The 12,691-nt window shown below is 36.8% G+C and overlaps 2 protein-coding genes across 2 annotated transcripts in view; both read left to right on the plus strand.

The window, feature by feature from the left end:
• Positions 1 to 1,044: 1,044 nt before the first annotated feature.
• Positions 1,045 to 1,398, plus strand: LOC125616916. Its single transcript, XM_048803502.1, has one exon. The coding sequence runs from the start codon at positions 1,045 to 1,047 to the stop codon at positions 1,396 to 1,398; it is 354 nt and encodes a 117-aa protein (XP_048659459.1).
• Positions 1,399 to 1,423: 25 nt separating this feature from the next.
• Positions 1,424 to 12,691, plus strand: part of Vgll3 (vestigial like family member 3) — a 49,064-nt gene continuing 37,796 nt past the window's right edge. Inside the window, exon 1 of the mRNA XM_048803501.1 lies at positions 1,424 to 1,566. Coding sequence (XP_048659458.1) covers positions 1,441 to 1,566 — 126 coding nt within the window. The 5' untranslated portion in view covers positions 1,424 to 1,440. The remainder of the gene's footprint in view (positions 1,567 to 12,691) is intronic.

A 12,691-nucleotide genomic window follows, 5' to 3' on the forward strand; every position in this document is an offset into this window, starting at 1 on the left:
TCTGTCCAATAAGTCCCAAAGCCATGACTTCTTAATTGCCTCCTTAAGGCCTATGTTCAAATACAATCATATTGGGGGCTGAGGGTTCAACTTGTGAATTTTTGGTGAGGGACGCTATTTAGTCCATGACAAAATCAGCTCATTTGACATCCAAATTGACTTTCTTCTGAGAAAGGACAGATCAAAAACAAGAGATCACTGTGTGTCATAAAAGAGGTAAAGGTCAGAACTATAGTTTGCTCATTTATAAAATATGTATAATTCTTTTCTAAAACTGATTATATCGCAAAACAATTATATTCCTACAAACATTTTTTTTTGTTCTTTTTGGAGAGGATTTATAAGCCACTTGCAAATCAATACATCTTTAAATAGTAGCTGAATGGGTTTGATCAATTTTTTTCCCCTAGAGCTCTATGGAAACCAGGTGGTAAGAGCCAGAAAAGGTACACATCCCACAGGAATGTCTTACCATGAAGATTAAATTTAAAGCGGAATTGCTTGTAGAAAACCGCGTTACATTCTTGGCATGTGAGCACTTGGGATAATATTAACTTTCACTTCGGGGTATTTTTAATGTTTGGAACTAATCTCAGTTTATTTTGCGCCTGCGAGGTTTTACCTCTTTGTACATTTGACCTCCATTTGGGTCTAGTGTTGATGCGCCCTGTAAAAGCTTCTTGGAATTGCGAAGCTCTGGCCCTGGTGTCCAGGTGACACAGACAGGGTGGGATCCTGTGGAACTCTGAGGGCGCGGAGCCTCTAGCATACCATTCTCCTCCCACCACCATCCCATGCTGGGAGGCGGAGAGGGCTGCAAACTTCGCTCCAATCCGCAGCCAGCCCTCTCCAGGGTCCCCCTGCTGGGCGACCCGCCCTCCGCAGACAGAGTTGAGGGAACTTTGCAAAGCTCGGCGTCAGAGCCTGGGGAGGTGAAGCGTTCCCCCTCCTCCCCAGCCTTCTTCCCTCGGTGCCCCCGCCTCCCGGTCCTCGCCCAGCAGCTAGCGCTGGTGATAGGACGAGCCCCGGGCGTGCATTGTGTATATGCAAACCAGTGTCCCGGCTCCCCAGGGCTACCTAACCCGGGCCAGGTCTGTGGCTGCTGCTGCCTTGGGCATCGCTGCCCTCTCCGGAACCGAGCACTGTCATGCTCCAGTTGCAGGGCGGGCGGCTGCGTCCCGGAGTCGCTATATAAGCTCGGGCAAGGGGGCACCCGGAGGGGCTGAAGATGAAGGTGCCCGCTCATGGGCCGCCGCTGATTGCCAACCCCTCCCGAGCTCGCTCCCGGCGCGGAGCCGGAGGCCGCCGAAGACCCGCCTTCGCCGCAGTAGCAGCTGGAGCAGCCACAGAGGCAGCAGCTGCGGCGGTGGCAGCGGCGCCCCTCGCGCCAGCGCGTAAAGCCGCGGCGGCAACTCGGGGTCCGCCGCTGCCCCTGCTGCCATGAGTTGTGCGGAGGTGATGTATCACCCCCAGCCGTATGGAGCGCCCCAGTATCTGCCCAACCCTGTGGCAGCTGCAACCTGCCCCACAGCTTGCTATCATTCGGCTCCCCAACCTGGCCAGCAGGTGAGTCACCGAGCAGGCAACCTGCCGGGGGCGGGGGCGAGGGGCACCGAGAGTATCGGTCTGGGGCTCCTGCGACATCCCGTCCGGCTGGGACGGGTGGCGCAAAGGATGCTCTGGGACCTGCGGAAGCGTCCCTGAGCAGAAAGCTAACAGAAGATAGGAGGAGAGGCTTGGGGAGGGAAGAACAGCCAGGTGGATGGGTGGGATAAGAGGCATTACCTGGCTGGGGGCTTTATTGAGCTGTTGTCACCAGAGCTCAGAGGCTGATCCTCAAAGCCACCCTGACTCTTAGGACTCAGTTCTCTGAAGCTCACCAAGGGCATCTGACTTAGGACTATGTGAGTAAACTTCCTTTAAATCAAATATTTTGTTTCTTTGGAAAGGTGAGAGTGTGCCAGCCAGGTTTTTCGGGATTAGGAGAACGAAGTGTGCCACTGAGGTATAAGAGGCTACCTGAACAGTGAGCTCATGACATGAGCTTTTTGGGGAATTTTAGGGTGGAACACTGGCCTAATGCAACCTATATTGAATATTTCTATAACTTCTCGAAGAGCTTTTCTCTGTGACTGTGACTTAGACGGCAGTGATGTCAAGGTTCTTCATTCATTTTCTAATTCCATCAAAGCACAGAGCCTGTTAACAGTGTTTGGTCTGTTGAAACGTGTGTTCCCCATTCCAGAGGTAATCTTGAGTCCCTGGAAGCTGGGTTTCTGCCATGCTAGGCGACTGAATGCATCCTTAAAGAGGGACTCAGAACAAGGAGACGATCTAGTTTAGAAGGGAGACCATGGCTCTGTGGAATCAGACACTAGGTGTCCTTGGATATTACTCACTGAACACCACAAGGTTTAATTAGCACTACATTAAAAAATGTATGTGTGTGTTAAGGGACTGTACCAAAATAGGATCCTCCTCAGATTGTGGGGTTTAGAGTCTTAAATGCCACTAGATATGGTTAGGGGTTAGGGCATTATCATTGACAGAATTTACTGATTTCCTTGATTTTTGTTTCTCAGGAAACAAATGTTTTATTGTGGCTCTACGTACTTGACCCTTCAGTTAATTCGCACCTCGAATTTTTATATTTCTTCTTCTGTTCCTTTCCTGGATTGATAGGTTTCTTTGGAAAGAAACTATGACTTTCTATTTAAATTTTAGGGGCTGTAAAATTCAACTGATTCTGTAAGGGTACATGCCCCAGATTCATCTGCAACACAGAACCAACTTAACTTGTACCAGATAGGGTGAAAAAGGAAGAAGCCCTACTTTCTTGCTATTATTTATTTATTTGTTTATTTGTACTATTCAACAGCTTCAGCATTTCAAGGTGAAATTACTTTTGAAGAGGAGGATGGGGAAACATTTTGTAATTTGTACTGAGGATGAACAGATTAAAACATTTAGTTTAGCTGTTTTTCTTTGGTATATGCAAAATATCAGTAATAGAGGTTTAAACCTATGGGAGTTCAAGTGGGATAAGTGAGGCAAGGAGACCCTGGGGGTATTTTTAACATCCAGTCCAGAATGAAGCTCTTTTCCTCCATCTCTGAAACTCTAGAGGACTTCAGTTAACAGTTGGAGTGTAGATAAGCAACAGATTCAAACTTTATTAAATATTCAGAAAGATAGTTCCCCCTCTTAAAGAAATCTGGTGAGCTAGAAGTTGCAAATAAGGTCTTTTTGTAGAGTTGTGAAATTAATTCAATGAACCTCTGTGTAGGGATTAGTATTGTAATACTTTATTTGTGTTAGAAAATGCAATCCATTATTAGAAAAATTACAAATTACCAATCATAAAATTAGTTTTCCGTGAGGAATGAATTCATTCTTTTACTAAAAGCTATCAACAAGCTGAAGAATGAACTTAAAAAAAAAATCTTTGTAAACCTGAGTTGTCTACATTTATGTTGTACTATGATCAACTTCTACTGTATTTGAGCTCCTGTAGACATTGCTTAAGTAGAAGTTTGGCTGAGTTGATCATAAGAATTGAGTTGAAAGGGGTGCTTGGAATTTTCATGTTGCTTTTACTAAAATGTCTTGTTCAAATCTCTCTCTCTCTCTTTTTCTTTCTTTTTTTTTTCTCTATTTGACATTTGACTGGCTAGGGAACTAAAGAGAGACTTGAAAGTATGACTACTGTTCTTTTACTGTCAAGAGTTTATTTTGATGACCTATATTTTCTATTGGAGAAAAGAGTAAATCAGGAAATTCTTATCAGGCTGACAGCATTTTTAGACTATGCGGTGCGTGGGTGAAGTGGGACTAATATTGACTTGGCCCTAATGCAGTCATCCGAGAATACATATTTTGGTTGTTTTTGCATTCCATAAGGTTTTATCATTGTTGTCCAAGAAGATTGTTTTCACCGTACATGGGAAGTGACCCCTAATAGCATCTTGCCTGTGAGACAAAAAAATGGGGCTTCAACTCCTAGTGCTCTTGAAAAACTTATTTATTGAGGAAATAAAAAGGAAAGGAATAAAAAGTCTGACAGTGTAATTAAGAAAGTTTAATGGTCATTTATAAAATGCTAGGAGAGAGAACATTAAAGTTTTATATTTTTTTATTCAGTTGTCCTAATGTATCTTTGCACTGATTTTCCCTTCAAATCTGCATAGCTCTGAGGTGCTCGAATGTTTGCTTTTGCCTCACAAATGCTAGACAAGTAATCTACCACTGAGCTATACCTCTAGTTGTGAAGTCCTTGTAAATTAATGTATCAACATGGTTCATTATCATTATAATCAATCTTAAGCATAGGTATGCTTTTCTTTTCAATGCATGATCATATACTGAAAATTCTTTGTGAACTAACGGAACTTTATTTTCCAAGCAAGTGTATTCTCAGCCTTTCCCCTAACAGCTGATATTTTAAGTTTAGGTTTTTATAGAACATATTATATGTTGTTGGTGAGTGGTCTTAAAAATATAGAAAGCTGCACACACCTAGGCTGTCCTATAATCTGTTATGGAGGCATATGGTAGGCTACATGAATCAAAGTAATTTGTAAGTGTCTGAAGAGTAAATTAAATCCTATAAATTACATGCTATGCATATATCTTACAGTGAGTTGTACAGTGCCAGGTATTTCTGAGAGATGCTAAGCCACCTATTCCCCATGCCCACCATCTCTTTATTGCCCTCACTCATCTATCCTAACATCTCCTCAGGAGAACTCTTGACTCGTGTTTCTTAGCACATGCTCTGGAGGCTGATGACACTGCAGAACGTGTGTGGAAAGGAATGCACTTGTGTACTAGCAGTGACAGTAGGAATCAACAGAAAATTTCGAAATATGTGTCAGAAAAAATTGAAGGCAATGATATGAAATCATAGATTCCCTTCATACCCCATGAACTTCTCATCTTAAATGCAGACAGTCTGTTGTCTACCCACCCTACACCATGTTCTTAATGTTCACATTAGGAAGATTCTTAAAGGAAAGTTTTCAGAATTAAGTAGTTTATAAATGAGATGACAAAACCAGAAAACAATCTCCAAATTTCTAATTACGCTCAGAAGTTTTTAACAATCACATTTCCGGCTTTGTGAAAGTTAGAACATATTTACTCTGTGCTTTTCAAGGGTAACAGCTGGGTGAATCTGCATGAGTGCTTTCACTTAAAATAGTTCCCTTGGGAAGCAAAGCTCCAGTTATAAGTTTGTAGAGTTTTTTCAAACTCTTTCTCTGGACTCTGCCACCTTGGTTAAGTCATAAAACTGCTCTGAGATTGTTTGTCATGGAAAAACCCTGGAAAAAGTACTTCACCCTCTCCTTTTTGCATATGGGAAAATGCATGTTCACAGAGTTGAAATGCCTGGTTAGAGATTTAAAAGCTGATTGGAGAAAAAATCAAGGCCACCAGATCCCCTTGCCTCAGTGTAGCATCTTTCCACCATACCATGTGGTCTCTCAGTCTTTTATATATTCTCTCTCTCTCTCTCTCTCTCTCTCCTCTCTTTTTTGCTCTTGCACAATAGGCTTATTTTTGTCTTTAGTGCCCCAATCAACTTTTTTGATAAAGAAGATTAATATGTAGTGGATTTTTGGCCTTGAAGTTTGAGATTCTTTCCAAGTCCTTGGTAGTGTACTTTTTTAAGTTTAGGCATTCCAAAGGCCTTTTGCAAGCATTTGTATTATGCTAATGACTTTTACTATCCATGTTGCGTGTTTTATCTATGAGACAGAATATTCACTTAGCAAATGAACATTTATTTATTGAAAAGAAATTACAGGCAGTGGCATTAACAATCAGTTTTAAGTGCCTTGTATTTCATTGCTATTTGAGCATAAGTTTATATTCATTAAAAAGAAAGAATACAATTATAACTTAAATAGTTTCAATATACAGTCAACTTATTTAAGGCAGAGGATTTAATTTTCTTGAAACTGTAAGCAAAGACTTAAATGGATTTGTAAGAATTCATACAGGACTCCTTTGAGAAAAAGCAGCCTCTACCATTCCACACTACACAAATTAACTTGACTACAAAGACTTAGATTAATCTGTCCCATGGCTTTGGGTTCCCAGGAACTTCCTAGCCAGAAAAATTCAAAGATAGAGGGAAAGTTAAAGTTTCAAATAACTGAACTATTGGCTCTGGCAGTCAACCAGAATGGAGATTACAATAATTATGGAAAGAGGAGGATTGAATCTATCATGCAGAGTAAGGATATGTTGGCTAACAAGCCAGATACACCCACATGGTGATCCTAGAAATTTAAGTGAAGGATACTTTGACTAAATGCAAGGGAGTCCTACTTCACCTAGCACTTGGTAAAATCTCAAAAAGTTTAAGATGGCAGGGATGCAAGCCATGGCAAGGGAAATGTGGGTGTTCAGAGCAAGAACCTTGCTCTTCTGCTCAGCATCTCTTCAGGCTACTGGAGAAGAGACACTAAGCTGACCCCGCTGAGTAGTGTGTGTATTTCTGTCTTGTATCCATCTATAAAAAGAGAATTTTCAATGAGAGTAAAACAATTATGCATATGATGCCTAGGGCAGATCCTTAAGCAAGTTTATCAGTGAGATGAGTATAATTTTAAAACAGCGTGCTTAACTTGAATCTCATTCTCACAGGTCCTATTTCTAGTTAACCTCTTATTTTTTTTAATACCTAAAGGAATACATCAGCTAATAGATAATAATTTAAGGTATCTCCAGAAAAATATTTTAATTCAAGAAACAGAGGCTCTCTAATTGTTGAATTTCAGGCTCTGGCAAAGATAGTGAAGGCAATAATTTTGGGCAAAGCTCTGCCCTGAGCCTTTCAAAATTCACCTCTTTAAACAGCTGTTTTTCTGCTTTAACTACTCATTTAGGAAGACCCTGAGAGTGCTTCGAACCATTAGATCCAAACAGCTGTTGCTAGAACAACTCATAAATGCCATATTTATAGATATTTCAGTGGATACCAGATTTGTGCCAGTAATTTATAAGTGTGGTCTGAACTGGGGTAACTGAACTATTTTTCATGTGTCTCTTAATATTTGTAGAGGGAAAAAAAATGACCTAAACTCAACAGGTGTCTTTTCTTCTTAAAGAGGTACCATTTTAGTATGCCAAATCACTTGTCCTTGGGAACTGGAGTAGGAGGATTCTGAAGACCTCTTCTTTCTTGTTTATATGAAGATAAATATAGGAAGCACCATAACTAATTGCTAGGAGTTGGGCTAGATGACCCTTGTCTAGATAGGAAGTAGTTTTTTTTTTTTTTTTTTAATGATCTGTAGATTTCTTTTTCTTTTTTCCTTTTTTTTTTTTTTGGCTAGTGTCCTGCAATATCAGAAGAGGTAGCCAATGTAAAAAACATCTAAGTGTGAATCTGTCTAGAGCTCCAGTGTGTTGCTTATTATGATAGCTTTGGATGAGACTGCTGAGATGAAATCAAGTCAAAATTCCTTAGTTTCTAAAGATCAAGCTAAGGGTCAGAAGGCTCAGTGGCTTGCTTAGACTCATGGAACTAGTTTTGGTCAAGTCCTCTTTGTCATTTCAGCCTCCTTAGAAACTAGAAAAAAATTCATAGTTTACTTCCCTACTTTTTTTTAAATTGTTGAATATTAGCTCCTTTTAGAAATAACACAATTCACTATGTAGTTAAACCAGGAGGCCCACTTAATATACTATCATCCTTACTATCTCTTCCAACCACCATGAGTAATTTCAGTTTAGGCACCGGCTTTCATCTTTGTATCTCCAGACCTCTGTGCAATTACTGACACAAAATAGGAATCAATGGACAATTAGGTGAATTAATGAATAATAGATAATTTGTTTAAAAATCATACACTAAGTCTAGACAAAGGATTATAAAAAACATACCAGAAATTTATACATGGAAACTGTTGTTTCATTCAAAGTAGTTGGTTTGAGAAAAAACACATACCCTAATGATGTGATCATTGCTTAAAACATTTTGGGAATGCAAATTTTGAAATTGCTTCTAAGCCTGTGGCACATTTTTTTGAACATCATAAAAATGGAAAAGTTTTCATCTTTGGAGGTTGGAGTTTTGATAATAACCAGAATCATTTAGAGGCACAGTGCTCAAAAGTAGCTCGTTATGCTAAGTAATAGCATTTCAGATTAAGAAAAATAAATAAAAAACAGAGGATCTTGAGGTGATTGTTTCTTATAAGTTGACTCTTCTCACATTTCCAAAATAGGATTTCCAGAAAAATTGTAGACCAGTGGATTATGTGTCCGATTACCAAGGAGACAGTACATTTTTAGACACTACATTTCATCCAGACTTGCATATATATTTAAGAGCATTGCATTACTTAATAACTATATCCCTTTTTATAATGTAATTTTTAATGCTATAAATAACATTAGACTATCCTAGTTGTCATGCAATGCCATATTGACCGTGGAATTATGTTTGTTTATTCCATCAAAATAAGTTATGTTTTTGAGACTCACCTTCTCCAATCTGTTTTCCTAGCGCATGATTTGTATTAATACAGAAATAGGTTCTAATCCCATGTCTGCCTCTTATTACTTGGATGATCCTGGCTAAATTAGCCAGATTTTGCATATGTAAATTGGGAATTCTGGCAAAATATTTCTGCATGTGAGAGTGAGATATTAAATGAAATAAAATGTATAAAAGGTCTATGGCATGTTTCTACTAACCTAACCCAACCTTGCATTTCCTGATCCATTCACCTCCAAACAGGTGAAGATCTCAAAGCTCAAGTCTCTCTGAGATATTTTTAAAACTCTGTTATTAAAGTAAATTTAAAAAAAATGATGAAGGAGCAATGTGCTGCTCCTACGAGCTTCACAGTTTTGAAACATTTACTAAAAGCCAATGGTTCTTTCTAAAAGCACTGCTCATGTTTTTGAACCCCCCAAAATCCTTGCATTTAAAGAAGATAGCTAGTAGAAGAAATTTTTAAAAAATAAGAAAGGAAGAAAAAGAAAAAGCTATTTCTAAATATCCAATGATTGCAGTGATTCATTAAAATACTTTTGTTTCCTTAGGAAAAAAAGTTTCCACATATGCACAGTAATCATTTGGCATTTTGCAGGCTTAAGCCTTGGGGAGTTAGTGGTATTTGGCTCCTGACATGGAAGTCTTTCTCTTGTCAGACAAATCCTTTCCCCTGCACATTCCTGCTGCAGTTTGTTTCTGTTGTGCCTAATGGCAGGCATTGAGGTGGTGGCTAAGGCTTGCACTGCCTGGGCCAACTCTCCTTCACTCTCCTGCTTTACACCTTTGTGAGTTAGCTTTCACTGTATGTCAGTTAACCCATTCATTGCCTCACCTAACTCCAAAGTAATATTACCTGGGGAAATATTGTCATTACTAGGCAGTGACAGTGAGACATATATGTGCATTAGGTAAAGTGATTGTAGTCTTTAAGGCCACCTTTGACATCTTCTTGATTTCTGTTAACAATTCTTCAGAGGCTTATAAGGGAATTGTGAATACTTATGAGATAGAGTTGTTATTAGGAAGTGATTGTGTATTTGGGGAATAATATAAGTGGGTTACATTTCTAATTTGATTTTGGAAGTTTATGTTCTGTGCATATTAGATTCCATATCAATATTTTAAATTTCATATGATTCCCAAGAAAGAACGTAACTCTAGGGAAATTTCATTCCAAAAAAGTAAACATTGGTGAATACAGAGTATGGCAAAAGCACACACAAGTAGTATGCTGGATTTAAAAAAAAAAAAAAAGCAAATCATTGATTTACAATCACCAAAGCACAGATATAAGAAAGTAGTTAAGCTCAAGAGTCTATAAAGAAGAAAATTAGTGTGGTGTGAATGTCAGCATATGAGTTCATTTCTATTTAAAATTTGTTTTTGTATTCTTTATGCTCACAATTAATGTTAAAAAATTTATACTAATTCATATTTAGCATTTCAGGTAGTTATCAGGTCATTTGGATACTTTGAAATTTTTCTTTTAAACAGTGATGTTAACTGTGAGGTTATAAATATGTGAGTTTTGGAGATATAAATATTTAAATTGGTTCTGTATATTTTATGAAAATTTAATCCACTTTATTGTAAAAAAAGTGCAGATGGGAATGATAAATATTCTTAAATACTGCTTATTGATAGGAACATCATAGGCTCCCTTTTTTTAGAACCACAAGTGTTTGCAATATCAAAATGAAGTATTTTGACATGTATATTTATAAGAATATAAACAGAGATATTACATATGTGTGAAATATAAAGGATATAGAGAATCAATGCATGAATGAGCAGAAGAATGATTTTTAAAAACTAGAGTGATAGCTGTTTTGATACAAGGGCAGATTTTGCTTACTTTTCGCCCATGTATATTGAAAAGTATATGAGTTCAAGCATTAATTTATTTGCATTCAGTCATTCAATAACTGACAGAAAAAAACCCCACAAAACTAGTGCAGCATTTGGAAAATTATGTAATCTTAAATAGATTGAAAAATCTGTGTCTTGAATTCAACAGCCATCAATTACAAATTAAAATATTTTATGATTCCTGTTATTGATCACAATATTTTACATTTGTATCAGGATATGCAGTTTTCAATTTTTTTTTTCAGTACATATAACTTTAAATTTATTTCACTTAAGAATTAATTCTTGATAAGTGAGGGTTAAAAAAAAAACTCTTGCCTTTATTTGGATAATTAACACAGCCAAGGCTATTTTACTTGAAGAATACATATTAGAATTAAACAAGTGAAACTTTTATATGCATAGCCTGATTCTCACAAATTGTGCTGAGAATCAGTTTCACAGATTATAATGAACACTATGGACAGTGAAGCTGCTTTGTAGATCAGTTTTAATATCCCTTCCATAAAAATGTAGTGCTTCTTTCTAGTATGCCAGACTCTTCAAGAAAAAGTGTGTGCATATCCTTCAACAAAGCATGCTTTGAATAAATATATATCTACACACAAGGAAACAGCACTGTGGTTTGACTAATTGATCACAATATCTGTTTAATTTTTTAATGGAATTTGAAACTAGGAGTAACTTTAGAGCTGATTTAGTTTAACCCCCTCCTTTTATACATAATCTATGTTATTATGTTGTTTTTACCATTCAAGTAAAATTAAACAGGCTTAAATCTGTGCAAAAATAGATTATAAGAAATATATCAGGCAGTCTTTGCAATTACCTATTCATTATCTATTCATTAACAAATGATACCACAATGACACAAAGTTTAAATTAAAAGCAACACATATATTGTGTAAATAAGAGCCCCAACCTAATAACCACACCTCACAATGTGTTTAAACATCCAGGACCCGCCTCACAAAAGAACATCATTTATAGTTTGGTGCTATGGATTTTCAATCTAGTAATTACATTAGAAACATAGAATCTAGGTTACATGTTTTGGTAACATTTGCAGAACTAATGAGTAGTATTTTGTAATGATTTAGTTTAGTTTTGTCTATTCACACTCATTTTCTAGCATGTGTTTTTTTTTTTTTGTTGTTGTTGTTCGTTGTTTTTTTTTTTTCCTGAAATAAGAAAAATGATATGAGAAGGGATGGGGTTTTACAAATAAGCAGATGATATAGAAAGCTTATTTGGTCACTGAAATAATGCATTTTATAAGCTTTAACAATACAGTGTATATTTAATTCATATTGAAGTAGTTGATAATACAAATAATACATGCTCAGTGAAAAAAATGTGGAAATATCAAAATGCAAGAATAAAAAAATAAACTACAGCTTACTGTTCAAAGAAACAATACCAAATACAACATATTGGTGACTTTTCTTCCACCCTAGATATTCCTCTCCTGTTCCCTGCAATGCATATGCATGCACATCTCTCCCCGATGTTTTATTATGCATTTTGCCTCCATCACTAACATGCTCTGTGATTTTTGAGAAGTCACTTAACTTCTCTATGCCTTAATGTCTTTTCTCTAAGATACAGATACTAATAATAACCATGTAATAGAATTGTCAAGATTAAATGAGGAACTAAACACAAGGTTTTTAGAAGAATACCTGGCTTAATATGTATTAATTGTTATTGGTGTTATGATCATATATTTCAAAATATTTTTTAAATTATCAGGCTTTTCTCATTTTTATTTGGAAAGTTAGTCCTTTCCAGCATTTTGTATTATTTTCAGTAAGCCACAATAAAATCTTTTTTTCTCTCTATGTAATGGCGGTAAGTGGAACATCTGAAAAATATGTTCCATGCAAAATGGATCTTCACACAGACTTATTTTGTCATTTTAGTTTGATTTTTGAGAAATGAGTTCAGCACATCTGCCAAATCCTTTTATAAGATGCTACATTCCTGTTTTTATTTTAGTTTATTTCGTTTATGAAAAGCTCTTTTCTTCTCCATCGTGCCCTGAGTAAGTTAGATCTCCTATCCACTGTTCTTCCCTGTTTTAAACTATAATGCTACTGAAGATTACATCTTTAAAAGTCAATCAAAAGTGGGAAGAAAAAATAGAAGGAATCTGTCACTTTTTTAAAAAAAAATATTATCTTTTGTAGTACAACTAACTTAAAGAAAAACAAACAAAAATGAAATTCTGACACTGAAAATATACAATTTGAAAATGGCTTTTTTTTTTTTCCTTTAACTGATTTGGAATAGTAGTTTTTTTTTTTTTTT

Source organism: Marmota marmota, unplaced genomic scaffold (genome assembly GCF_001458135.2).
Source record: "Marmota marmota marmota unplaced genomic scaffold, marMar, whole genome shotgun sequence".
Lineage (NCBI taxonomy): Eukaryota > Metazoa > Chordata > Mammalia > Rodentia > Sciuridae > Marmota > Marmota marmota.